This window comes from Chenopodium album, chromosome 19, assembly GCF_948465745.1.
Source record: "Chenopodium album chromosome 19, dcCheAlbu1.1, whole genome shotgun sequence".
NCBI lineage: Eukaryota > Viridiplantae > Streptophyta > Magnoliopsida > Caryophyllales > Amaranthaceae > Chenopodium > Chenopodium album.
Genome location: NC_137852.1, coordinates 13520198 through 13532867, shown reverse-complemented (window position 1 = coordinate 13532867; position 12670 = coordinate 13520198). Strand labels below are relative to the sequence as shown.

Sequence of the window (12670 nt, the reverse complement as noted above, 5' to 3'; positions counted from 1 at the left end):
CTTGTCTATGGATACAAGTCAAGTCAATTGTTATACTCCGTATGATATAATTCAATTTGTTTAATTTTATTTTCTTTTACTCCTTTTTTAAATTTTGTAATATATTTGAGCTAAGTCATCAAATAAATTGTTGTAATTCAAAATAAAATTAAAGATCGTTCAATTAGCTGTACTTCTGATTTGCAGTGAGTGGGGGTAAGGACAGGAAAGTCCATTATAAAGTTCCAAGTTTTGTGTTTTATACTATGCCTTTTATTCATTGGCACATTATACACAAACGTCAATCATAAACACACTGACCGGGCTGAGCTTTCTACTTTGCTCTGTGATTCAGGTTCGAGGAATGTGATACCAGAATGGCTGTTGCGCGATATTCATTGCTTGTTGCCAAGCTTGTTGTCCTTCAGTATTAGGAAGGTTCCTCGTTCCTGGGTGACTCCGGACCACTGGTTGGCTATCTCTGCGTGTAAAAGACAGTATTTGTACTACTAGATATTCTAGTTTGTTTGCCGTTTGGTTCATAGCTCCTCTTGTCAGACCAACAAAAAAAAACCAATCATCAACACACCAAGGCATTTATAATACGTAGTATACGAACAAGTTCCCTTTATCATCATCTCTATATATACGAGTTATAAGTATATAACTATAATAATTCATACAAGTACAAAGGACTGAGGATGAATTTTGCTATCTATTGATTCTATTTTTTTTTTTTTCCACTCCTGCCTATCTGAACACAAAACCAGCCTTAAAAGTTGAAACTGAACATTATGATTAAGCAGATTCAATTTACATGTTGGACTTATAACCCAAAAAAATGCAGTTTGCTTTCAATAATCTCTTCTGGCTCGGGGAGTGGAAGCAGCTGAGTGAAAACTTTGACGTGACTCACTCTCTGGATCATATTTTTGGGAAGCAAGGTAAGTCAAAGCTGTGACGACATCAGCCATAAGGGGTCTCATATTAGGTTGTTCTTGCACACACATTGCAGCAACTGCCAAAGCTTGATACAATCCCCTTGCTGGATACCTGCCTTGGAGCATTGGATCGGCTATCTGAGAGAATTTCCTTCTGTCCTTAAACAGGGGTCGTGCCTGCACCAATGAACAAGACAAAAAAACAAATGGAGTTAAGATCTACAAAACACGATTGTGGACAGCAGGAACTAGGAAGAGATTTGTTTCCAATTGCCTCTAGTTTTGCCTTTCTAATTACAAAGTTCACTTAAATGGTTCATCAATTTCATGAGCATGATCAGCTTTACAAGTACTGATATGCCATGAAAAAATAAAAATAAAAAATAATAACTCAAATGCTTCGACCACCATTGTGTCAACATTCGCCAACCAAAAAGTTAACCCAAGGGTAACCAAGAAACAGGATCGTTAAATCATCAATCTTATAGACAAAAATGATTAGGATGAAGCCTCTTACCCATACTACAAGATTGTGCTCTGCATTACTTTTCGAATTGTCAATTGCTTTCCTCCCTGTAATGAGTTCCAAAAGAACAACCCCAAAGCTATAAACATCTGATTTTAGGGTAAGCTGACCAGTCATTGCATATTCTGGAGCACAATATCCGTAAGTTCCCATCACTCTGGTTGAAACATGCGTATTATCCCCTACAGGCCCCAATTTGGCCAAGCCGAAGTCAGACAGCTTTGGGTTATAATCTTCGTCAAGTAATATATTAGAACATTTCAAATCTCGATATATAACTGGCGGGTTTGCTTTATCATGCAAGTATTCCAAGCCCTTGGCAGCACCAGCAGCTATTTTCATTCGTGTATTCCAATCAAGTCGTCTCCTGTCAGGAGGAATGTCTGGCACAAGATAACAGTGGTCAAAAATTCATTTTTCATCCACAAATCAGAGAAAACAACCAACTATGCAGTAATAAACACAGAATGACATAATAGCAAGCAACACAGAATGTCAATTCTTATGCAATGCAGAAGTTCATGTGCACTTCAATTGCAATAAGCTTTGCAATTAGCATGGGATGGATGCATAATGAATGACTCTTCAAATAAAACACGATGAAATTAACGAGAAAAGAATTTTAACATAAAAAAATTATCTATAAGACAGGCTATGATGAAAAAGGCTGTCATGTGCACAAAGTCACAAACAACTAATCACTAGGTGATTATTATAAATATAAAAACCTATTAATTGTGATATTTGTGAAGATTATGTTGCTTATTAGGTCAAGATATTGATAACGACAATTCATTATCATAGGGGTAAAGCTGAGTACATCTAAGCCCCCTACGGGCTACAGCTACCCTGACTAGGGCAGGAGTCTCTTTAATAAAATTGAGATGTCGATTTTGATTTAATGAGTTATGAACACAAACATGTTGAGTAATAGAACATGCTTAACTACAGCTTATATGATGTACTATAATGGATGTCTCTTTAAGGTATAGTCTACTCTATCACGTAGTACTAACTAATAATCATCTGGTGTCTTCTCAGTAAAGATTTGACTATAACAGCCTTTCCCAAACTGTGTACAGCTACAACAAGTAATATGCTTCCTCCGTCCTTTTTTAATCACAATGTGTTCCAGTGTTCCTATTTAGGAAATTGCAACATTACTGTATTTCGACAATGATTCCCTCTATCTCTCTTCTCATCACATGAGTTCCCTATTTTTCACTCTCTATCTCTCTCCTCTCGTAAAATGCCATGCAATGTCCCCACCTTGCATTTAAAACGAATGGAGGAAGTATTACTTTACCCAACTACATTTTTTCTTTTTCATGTAAAGAGGAGATTATAAGGTAGCCTCACTTGACCTGGATGGAGGTAGCATGCTCAAATGGTCAGATATAGGAAGCAGTTCTACACAAAGCAGAGTAGATGGCACTCCTTTAGCACCCTTCTTAAACTCCCCTTGGTCGGTGCCTCATGCTTTGGCTGCCATCAATACATAAAGCAGGAATTAAAACCCAAACATATTAGAACTTAAGGTTTATTGGAGTCTTGAGTTGCATCATAACACAGCACAAAACCAGATAATTGTCCATGCTTCAAGGAAGTGACACAATGCACTTGCATCGTTCTTTGTATTGGCCTTTATACAAAATCAGTGAGAGTTCAAACTGCTTTGAGATTATAAGGTTCAAATCCAACTAACTCAGCACTACAGCAACTTTAGCCTTTTCTCTTATCATCTTATATGGTGAAAAACCTTCCTCTTTCGAATTCAGGTATCAATTTTACTCTTTCTTCTTAATAATTAGTCTAAAGCCACCCAAATATATACCAGTTCACTGCATATCTCCAAAAGTTCCATAAATCACCCATATGAAATTCTTCATTGACAGTCTTACATATACCCAATCTCCTATCAAACAATATTAAATACGCCCATAGTTCCAATGTCACAAAGAGCTTCTTGATACGAAGAGAAGCATGCAAGCGCCCTCAAATGCGATACATAACTAGTCTCCATCTTCTTCTAGGAACATTTAACAGCGGCCTTACACGAGTGTGAATGAGTGATTGATTGAAAACTGAGTAAGATATGCATAATAATTCAACAAGGGAATTGTGTTTACCAATTTTCTAGTTTAATTAGTATAATGCAGTAAGTCAAAATTGCCCAATAGCAGCCGAATACTAAGAGAATTTTTCCCTTGCTGCACCAAAACGGAGGCTGAGTTGCAACTCTTGCAAGAAATAAAAATAACTCGAATATTGATGCATTCAGACCTTTCTTATTAAAAGCAGAAAACCTTTTACCCCATGAATGGACACTGATTAAGAGTCACCAGCTATATACATACCATAAAGATGGTCTTCCAATGATCCTAGTGGCATATATTCATACACAAGAAGCCTTTGATCTCCATCAGCACAGTATCCAATTAAGTTAACAAGGTTTGGATGGTGAAGTAGGCTGAGCATCAACACTTCGACAAGGAACTCCCTATTGCCTTGAAGCCCATTATGATCAAGTTTCTTAATAGCAACAACCTACATCAAATCCATTATCTTATAAGTATTAAGACCATGCAAAAAAATATAATTAGTTCACATAAATCAGGGTAAAATGTAATTCTCAGTTCACAGAAACGCGCACGGAATAGTGAATTAAAAGTATAAACCAACAGCCCCTCCCCCTTTATCAGGCTTTAAACTTTTGGGACAAACAATTCAACATATTGTAAGAAAGCAACATGCATTACAATTTACAATCCAGTAATCGACTCCGATAAAAACACCCTCTTGAAAGTTATACAGTATTTCCAACAAAACATAGCTGCTGCGCGATAATTCACTCAAAAATCAACTCAAAATGTTGTCACTTGAGAGATTGTTTATAAATAACAGATATAGCCAAGTAATAAAAGTACCAAAAATTTGGGAAAACAGCTTTTTAATAATATTGGAGCATAAGACTATAGAAGACATTCATGAGTCATGAAAGAAATCAAACTGCCTGCATTTATGCAGTCAAATTAAGCAATAAACCAACAGTATTGAATACATTGCAATTGCTATAGATCAATATTTCTTTGCAGCTCAGAATTCCGTCACCTAACCTGACAAGTATTTTCCAGCCGTCCTTTATAAACCCGCCCAAAACCACCTTCACCAACTAAATAATCCGCCCGGAAGTTCCTTGTTACAGCTGCTAATTCACGAAATGTAAACGTCTTTACAGCAATATGATCTGATTTGCCATCTTTTGTACTCTCTTTTTTCCCATCCCCTGAACAATTCAGCTTAAACATAAGCAGCAATAAACAGATAGAAAGCATATAAAATTTCCCTTAGAACTACCAAATGCAATATCAAACAAGACATAAGATGAGCACCATGTACAATCATCAAAGAACATCATAATAATACATGCATTGATGATTGATCTTTCAAATTGAGCTGAATTGGCAAAACTGAGATCATGTAAACAAGTGTGTATCCAAGTGTCCAGCACACATATTTTGTGAAAATTTTCTTTACATTGGCCCAAAATAAACCATCAAAATGTTCACACCCATGTCATAATACATAATGTCCAAGATCCAACACGGGTACTTGAGGTAAATTAAATAGTCCGAGACCGGTCGAGTAACATAGATTGAAAGTACATCATCATTTACCAACAGCCCAAATCAAAGATGAAATTATGCTGATTAAAAAAAAAATCATATTATTATCTATCAAATAATCCCACAATTATAATCACCAAAAAAAAAAAAGCTCTATTATACATCAAAACTAGGAAACCCCAGAAATTATACACCCAAATATAGCAACTTTAAAACTCAAAATAATCAATCAATTGAAGTGGGTATTTAAAATTTATGCTGAAAATTACCCAAATGAAGAAATCACCTGAACTTGATGATGATGAGATCTGATGTTCTAAACTCTTTTTGACACTTCTTTTCTTCAAATTTTCGACTGATTTACCAGCACCAGTACAAGGAAACCAACCCATGTCTTGGAAATTCTCCAAAATCCCTCGATTAAGCAGAAGTTTTGGTGGGATTAAGAGTGACAGTAGCAGTAGTATTTAATTAAAATGGAAGGATAAAGCAAATGGAAAAGGTCAACAAAAAAAGTGTTGGTACCAAAAACACGACTTTTGGGTATGGCTTTTGGGAGGAGATGGTCAAAGGTAATGGGAAGAATGAGACACTGAATTATGTAATTTGGTTTGAAATTAAGATGATGATGTCTCTTTCATCATTGAAAAATTAAAAATACTGCCTTTTTATACAGGGCATGTTCATCCAGCTTTCTGCTCATATCTCTTTGAACAACTATGAGTGATTGGTATGGGCTTATGGGTTATGGCTACAACTCTCATTTCGGACTTGATCCATGAAACGGTTCGAATTTAGACCCGGCTATGGACCCGGGAGATGATACTTCATAGTCGATGTGATCCGACGTGAAATCAATTTTAAATTTAGGGTCTGTTCATATTTACTGAACTGAGCTGAACTGAACTGATTGGAGCTGAAATGAACTGAACTGAACTGAAATAAATATTTTATGTGAGAGGGAAATTAAGAGCTGAACTGAATTGAACTGATTGGAACTGAACTGAACTGAACTGAACTGATTGGAGCTGAACTGAACGGAGCTGAACTGAAATTAAGTAAATGTGAACAGACCCTTATTTGATCTAATAATCCAAGACTCGTCTTTTTGTTTGAAATGATCTGGCTCGTAATCATTCCAACTAAAATTTTACAAGACCCTACATTGAGCTCCTAATAAATTATATGACTCGTCAGAAAACAAGTTTTGATTTGGTTTACATAACATGTTTAAAATGGCAACCCGATAATACCTAACTTATGATAACCTTAGAACAAAGATTTTATATTTTTATACTTATCTCAAAAGATATACATGGAAATTAGAGATGTCAATGGGTCGGATTCAAATTGGATACCGCATTCATCCATTATTCCAATCGCTCCATCCACATCCATTCATCACCCACTTCAACAATCACCCACATCTATCCATTCGTCATTTGCAAATGAAACGAGTGAATCGAATAACTAACGGATGAATAAATAAAATGTGAGAAAAAAAACTTTATTTATGGTTATTCCTACAATAATTTTTTATATTTTGTTAATAATAAGGAAACAACGGGTTGTTTGAAAATATTAGTTTCAACAAAAAAAAAATTTCTTACGGATTTCATATCTTTTATATTAGAATTCGTATATAAATAATCTCAGTATACATTAAACAAGTAAGCGTATTTATCAGTGGGTGGAGTAGAGCACCATCCATATCTCATCTGATCCTGACCCAACTTATCCATCACCCCCCCCCCCCTCCCCGCGTTTAGTTAATAGTGTTTTCGTCTTATTTAAAGTAGGTGGATTGGTTAGCAAATATCCCTTTATTATTGTCATCCTTAAATTATCTGATTATGTACTTAAAATTACTTCAAGTTAAATAATTTGGGATTTACTAATGTTATAACTTCATCATTGGCTAAGTATTACTAGTAACATGTACACATTAAGTTTTTATAAAATGTAACTTAATATTAATAATAGATTTAAATAAATATAATCATCTAAACATCTACACTCTAATACTTGTATACTCTACTACTCTAGTACTTGAATGTGAAATTGTTATTTGACTTGATGCTAGAATTGATTAGCTTTATAGAAGGGGTTAGAGTTGAATAATATAGTTTTCAAGGTTTCGTACTTATATATAACTAGTTCAAAACTCGTGCATAAGCACGGTTTTACAATAGTATTTCACTAGATGAAGCCCGTGCAATGCATGGTTTATTTGTTTTTTTTTTTTTTTTTTTTTTTTTTTTTGTATTTATGAGCTAAAATCTGTTATATATTTAGATAAAATTCCTAATATTAAAAGATAATATTTAATTTTTAATTAATTTAAACTTAAAAATCTCATTCGCCAATTTTGCTTACGTGGCATTTGAATTGTTTAATTCTAAAAGAAATTAATAATCTCTTATTTAATTGGCTACTACTAAGATTTATAATCCTACATGGCGCGCCGAAAAAAATTAGATCCTACGTGGCTCTCTTGAGAAAAAACTCCCCTTTATATATATATAAAATAATTAATAATCTCTTATTTAATTGGCTACTACTAAGATTTATAATCCTACATGGCGCGCCGAGAAAATTAGATCCTACGTGGCTCTCTAAAAACTCGGGAAAAAACTCCCCTTTATATTTATATATTAGATTATTCATTTATTAGAAAATATAAAAAAAAAAACAATATCATTAAAATTAAAAAAATATTAATAAAAATAAAAGTACAATAAATATTGTGATAAAAAGATTAAGGGTTTTTCTAAGTTATGCCCCCAAGCTTATTCGGTTTGTAAGCTGTGCCCATGATTTTTCGAACGTCTTAGTTGTGCCCTCAATATTAGAGTTGGTTATGATGTATTTATGTTAATATTGTATTTATGTTGAGTTTATCGTGTTAGGAGTTTTAAGCAAAATAGAAGGCACCGTGCTGAGGCGAATGGCAGCTCTGATGTGGGCTGCTTGGCGATGTAGAAATCTGACCATATTTGAGAATGAAAGCCCAAATACGGTTATGCTTGCGGCTGGGTATTGTAGGCTAGTCGAGGACTACTATGAATATGCCAAGAAGGTCTTTCTTCCTACTGCTCCAATTATGCCAGCAAGTAGTGTTGTGTGGAAGTGCCCCCCGCAAGGATGTATTAAAGCTAATGTTGATGCACACGTCCCTTCGATGGGCAATGCTGGGTTGGGGGTCATCTTTAGGGACGCTGATGGGAGGTTAGTCTTGACAGCAACGAAGGCAGTAAACCCGGCAACTTCGGAATGTGTCGAAGCTCAGGCAATGCGCTATGCACTTGTTGGCTATGCGATTTGGATATAGGAACATTTGGGTGGAAGCGGATGCGGTGAATGTTGTCAAAGCTGTTTCTTCTAATGACAATGGTCGTGCCCCGATTCATGTCGTCTATGATGATATTAGAAAGGATAGAGCTTGGTTCAATGTAATAATGCCATGACACCATTGTTGATAAAATAACTTAACTTTCGTCAACGAATATGGTTATAAAAGGGTATTGTTGATAAAATATCGTGAGGTGGAGAGCACAACTTATAACATTGAAAAAGTATTAGTACAACATAGAAACCGAAGAACTTTGGGGGGCATAGCTTATTAGAAAAACCCAAAGATTAATCTCAATGTCTAATTTTATAGTACAATTAACGTGAGATGGAAGGAGTAATAACATTTTAGTATTATTAATATGAAAGCATATTTTTTTTTTTTTAAAAAAAAAAAAGGGCATACGCTTATTCTTAAAAAGTACTCACTATTCATGGAGCTGTGCCTAGTTAATTCCCCATCTGTTTATCTAGGAATATAATCGTCTTTTCAAGTACCAGTGGAGGGGTACATGCATCTTTTTATGTACTAGTTGAAGGGTACATGTGTAATTTCATGACCAAACAGTAAAAGCAAGTTGCAAACTGTAATTGGACACCTCACCACATTATTGAACAAATGACACACTTTTTCAATTTATTTACAGAAATGTCACTAGATTAACAAAATTTTATTTATCTGGCAGATAAACTTGTATTTGCCGCTATTCATGTTATTCTTGTTGATAACAAAAATAAATAAATAAACAAATACTTTTTCATAATATCCTAATTATTATTTTATACATATATATATATATACATATATATATATATATACGTACATATATATATATATATATATGTATATATATGTATATATATATATGTATATATATATATATTAATTAATTAAATTGTTATTGTGTTGCCATCCGCCCATCCCTGAAATATCAGCAGTAACAAACTTCTCTTAAAATAAATAAATAAATAAACAAACATATATATAATTTTTTTTTTTGGGAAAACTTTTTATGAGATGATGACACATGTACTTAAGAGATAACTACAGGCATTACTTTAATGTATAAGTATAGATTACATGGTAACTAAACATAGGTGGTATGCATCTTCTACTCAATTTTAGAATTTGGAATTGGTATTGACACGAACTCTTCTTCACCTTGACCTAACTTATTTTTGTTCACCAAGGATACTTACTCGTCGAGCTCCTTATTCTTTTTCTCCTATTCTTGAAGTTGAGCACTCATTTGCTCAGGTGTAGCCATGATCTAAGTAGTTTCTCTATTTCAGATGCTTAACTATGTAGTTTTGATTGCATTGAATTTGGGCTATTCAAGTTATGTTGTTCTTCACTTGGATCTATGGGCGAGATAAAGTAGTCACTAACTATGGACCATACGTCTAATGATCCTTGATTATTGTAAAATAGTCTTTTCCTTTCTTGAACACTCTTAAATTGTTACCACATTATTCTATATATTTTACTTTAAAGGCCTGAAAATATGTTTTTGAAAACAGATTGACCATAGAAGAGACACACAAGTGACTAAACATTGCCATGGGCTTAAGATTGTCTTGAAAATGGGTCTAAACTAGAATCTTTCATAGGTAAAGTATCCTAAACCTATAAACAAGAACTTAAAAAAGAATTAGATGGATCATAAATACTCAATCAAACATAAATTAGACTTGGTTACGAAAACAAGCCTAAAGATGCAGACAAGGCCAATACATATAGATTTGATTTCAAAATTGAGCTGAGGAGGACCTATCAAGGATACAAAATTGGGACTAAAACAAGGCTTCTGATTTGAAATTGGATCAGATATATCGTTGTTGCATGCCTGGCCGTAAATGAAAATTTAAATTTGGAAAAGGCCCACCATGCATGGTTGTGTGATTGGGCCTATAAATTCAAATACGAATTGAAATGGACTAGATTAGACTTTACACAAAATTGGAATTAGGGTCTGTTCTCATTGAGTGAACTGAGCTGAACTGAACTTATTAGAGCTGAACTGAAATGAATATCTTATAAGAGAAGGAAATTTGGAGCTGAACTGAACTGACCTGACCTGAAAATAATCATAGAGAACATACCCTTTTGATTTAGATAAAACTAGATTATATCCCGTGTCATGCACGGTAACTTTCATTGTTTATTATTAGTTTAATCATTGCATAGTATTAATTAAAAGAATAATATTTTTGTTGAGTGAGTATAAATGAAATATAAATACCAAATAGTAAGGGGAAATCTATAAATATTACTAAAACAGAAGATGCTGACATCACCACTGCCCACGTGTCGCTTTCTTAATAAAAAAAAAATTTCTGCCTAAATGCAATGATGATGTCATCTTTTAATTTTTTTGAAGAGCTATCATACATATTTAACATTTTTAAAATTTAAATATTAGAAGGTCCTACATACAGCTAAAACCTATCAATTTATCAATTTATTGTCTTAAATAAGCCGTCAATCAAAAAGATATAAAAAGAAAAATCAATTTAGAATATATTTATTTCAGGAAAGTGGTTTTCGGAGAGAAAAAGCGACACCAGGAAGTGACATGTGTCATTCCCGGTGTCTGTTTTAATATTATGTTATTATTGATTTGGAATAAGACTTGACAAAAATAAAAGTTGGACTTGGACAGACTTAGAATTGCATGAGACAAATACATGGATTTTGACTAAGGGCCTGTTCACATTTACTAAACTGAGTTGAACTACTGATTGGAGCTGAACTGAGCTAAAATGAATATTTTATGAGAGAAGGAAATTATTAGGAGCTGAACTGAACTGAACTGAATTGAATTGATTGGAGCTGAACTGAACTAATTGGAGCTGAGGTGAGCTAAACTGAACTGAATTGAACTGAAATTAAGCTAAAGTGAACAGGCCCTTAGCTTTGGATCAGACTTTGACTATTAGACTAACTAGAATTTGGTTTTATATCTTTGAAATTAGAAAATTGAGTTTCATTATATCTTGAGATGAGCCAATTTTCTATTTAAGAAATTGTCTTGGTTTTCTCGATAGTTTTTGACACACTATATCAGGATAAATTAGATTAGATCCCGTGCAATGCACGATTTTAACAAATTTTTTGTATGATTTATTACAATCCTTAAAAAGATACGCAATAATTTACACAAAAGAGAAAGTTATAGTTTCTTTTAATATAAACAAAATTACTTAATTTTATACCGGTTCTTAATCTAACAAAGACACCAAGGTTAGTACCATGCAATACTCTCTTAATTATAGCCTTTAATTAGCTCTACAATAATTTACAAAAAATAAAATAAATTAGAGAAAATCATAACATTTGTACTACGCATAAAATAACATGACTTTTTTTCCCAAAAGTTATACCTTGGAACAAAGACATCTAGTTTACTGATATAACACTCTCCCCTAACAAATTTAACCAGTTGACAAACTTTGATCGACACATGGTCTGGGCAATAATAATGAATTACCTTATATAAAAGGTATAAAAGATATGAAATTAAAATATGGTATATATATGTTAGCTAAATATTGAAAAAATATCTTCGTAGGTATAGTAGAAGATTGTTTAAGAAGATTTGACAAAAAATATTTAAAAAAAAAAAAATTGGAGGGAAAATATAGCATCAATAAATGACACGTGTCATTCCTAGTGTCTGCTTTAGTATTATGTTATTATTGATTTGGTTCATAGTTAGGAAAAAAAATTAGGCAAATTTGTCAAAAAAAAAAAAACCTTTTAAAAGTCTCATTTTGCAAGTAAAACCTTTTAAACGATTTTTTTGTTAAAAAAAACCACCACGATCAAATTCTTTGTCTGAAGAAACCTAACCTCACTTTTCAGGCATTGACTACAATTCTCCGGCGTTGACCTCCCCTTTCTCACTACTTGCACCCTACTGTTTGTTTTATTTCCCTCCAATTTTTTTTGCTAACCTAATTTTCTATCTATATATTCTAGGCCTTCCTTCCCCAAATCAGTAGCTTGTAAAATTAGGCAAAAATTCCCCAAATCAAAACAATTGAAAGGTAATTTAGGGTTCTTCCACAAATTTTAGAGTTCAATCATTCTTCTTTCCTTTGTGATTTTCCTCGTCTGTGAGTTCTTGTGTTTCCCCTAATTTTTGTGACGCAAATTCTTGTTTAATTTTGGGGTACAATGGTAAATTGCAAATGTGGCTTCCCTTGTGCAAAGAGGACCTCTTGGACACTCATGACAATCCAAG

The 12670-nt window shown here is 33.5% G+C and overlaps 1 protein-coding gene across 1 annotated transcript; it reads right to left on the bottom strand.

Moving 5' to 3' along the window:
- Positions 1–586: 586 nt before the first annotated feature.
- LOC145596170 (putative serine/threonine-protein kinase PBL7) lies at positions 587–5704 on the bottom strand. The gene is made up of 5 exons (XM_081652591.1): positions 5359–5704; positions 4563–4732; positions 3804–3993; positions 1438–1829; positions 587–1097 (listed from the first exon to the last, which is right to left on the bottom strand). Exons 1-5 carry the CDS (start codon positions 5462–5464, stop codon positions 834–836), a joined length of 1122 nt encoding a protein of 373 aa, XP_081508717.1. The 5' UTR covers positions 5465–5704; the 3' UTR covers positions 587–833.
- Positions 5705–12670: the final 6966 nt, after the last annotated feature.

Coding starts and splice junctions, on each gene's coding strand:
- LOC145596170 (XM_081652591.1), bottom strand. CDS start 5,464: ATGGGTTGGTTTCCTTGTACTGGTGCTGGTAAATCAGTCGAAAATTTG. Junction 4,733..5,358: donor CTCATCATCATCAAGTTCAG/GTGATTTCTTCA, acceptor TGAATTGTTCAG/GGGATGGGAAAAAAGAGAGT. Junction 1,830..3,803: donor ATTGGAAGACCATCTTTATG/GTATGTATATAG, acceptor ATCTTGTGCCAG/ACATTCCTCCTGACAGGAGA.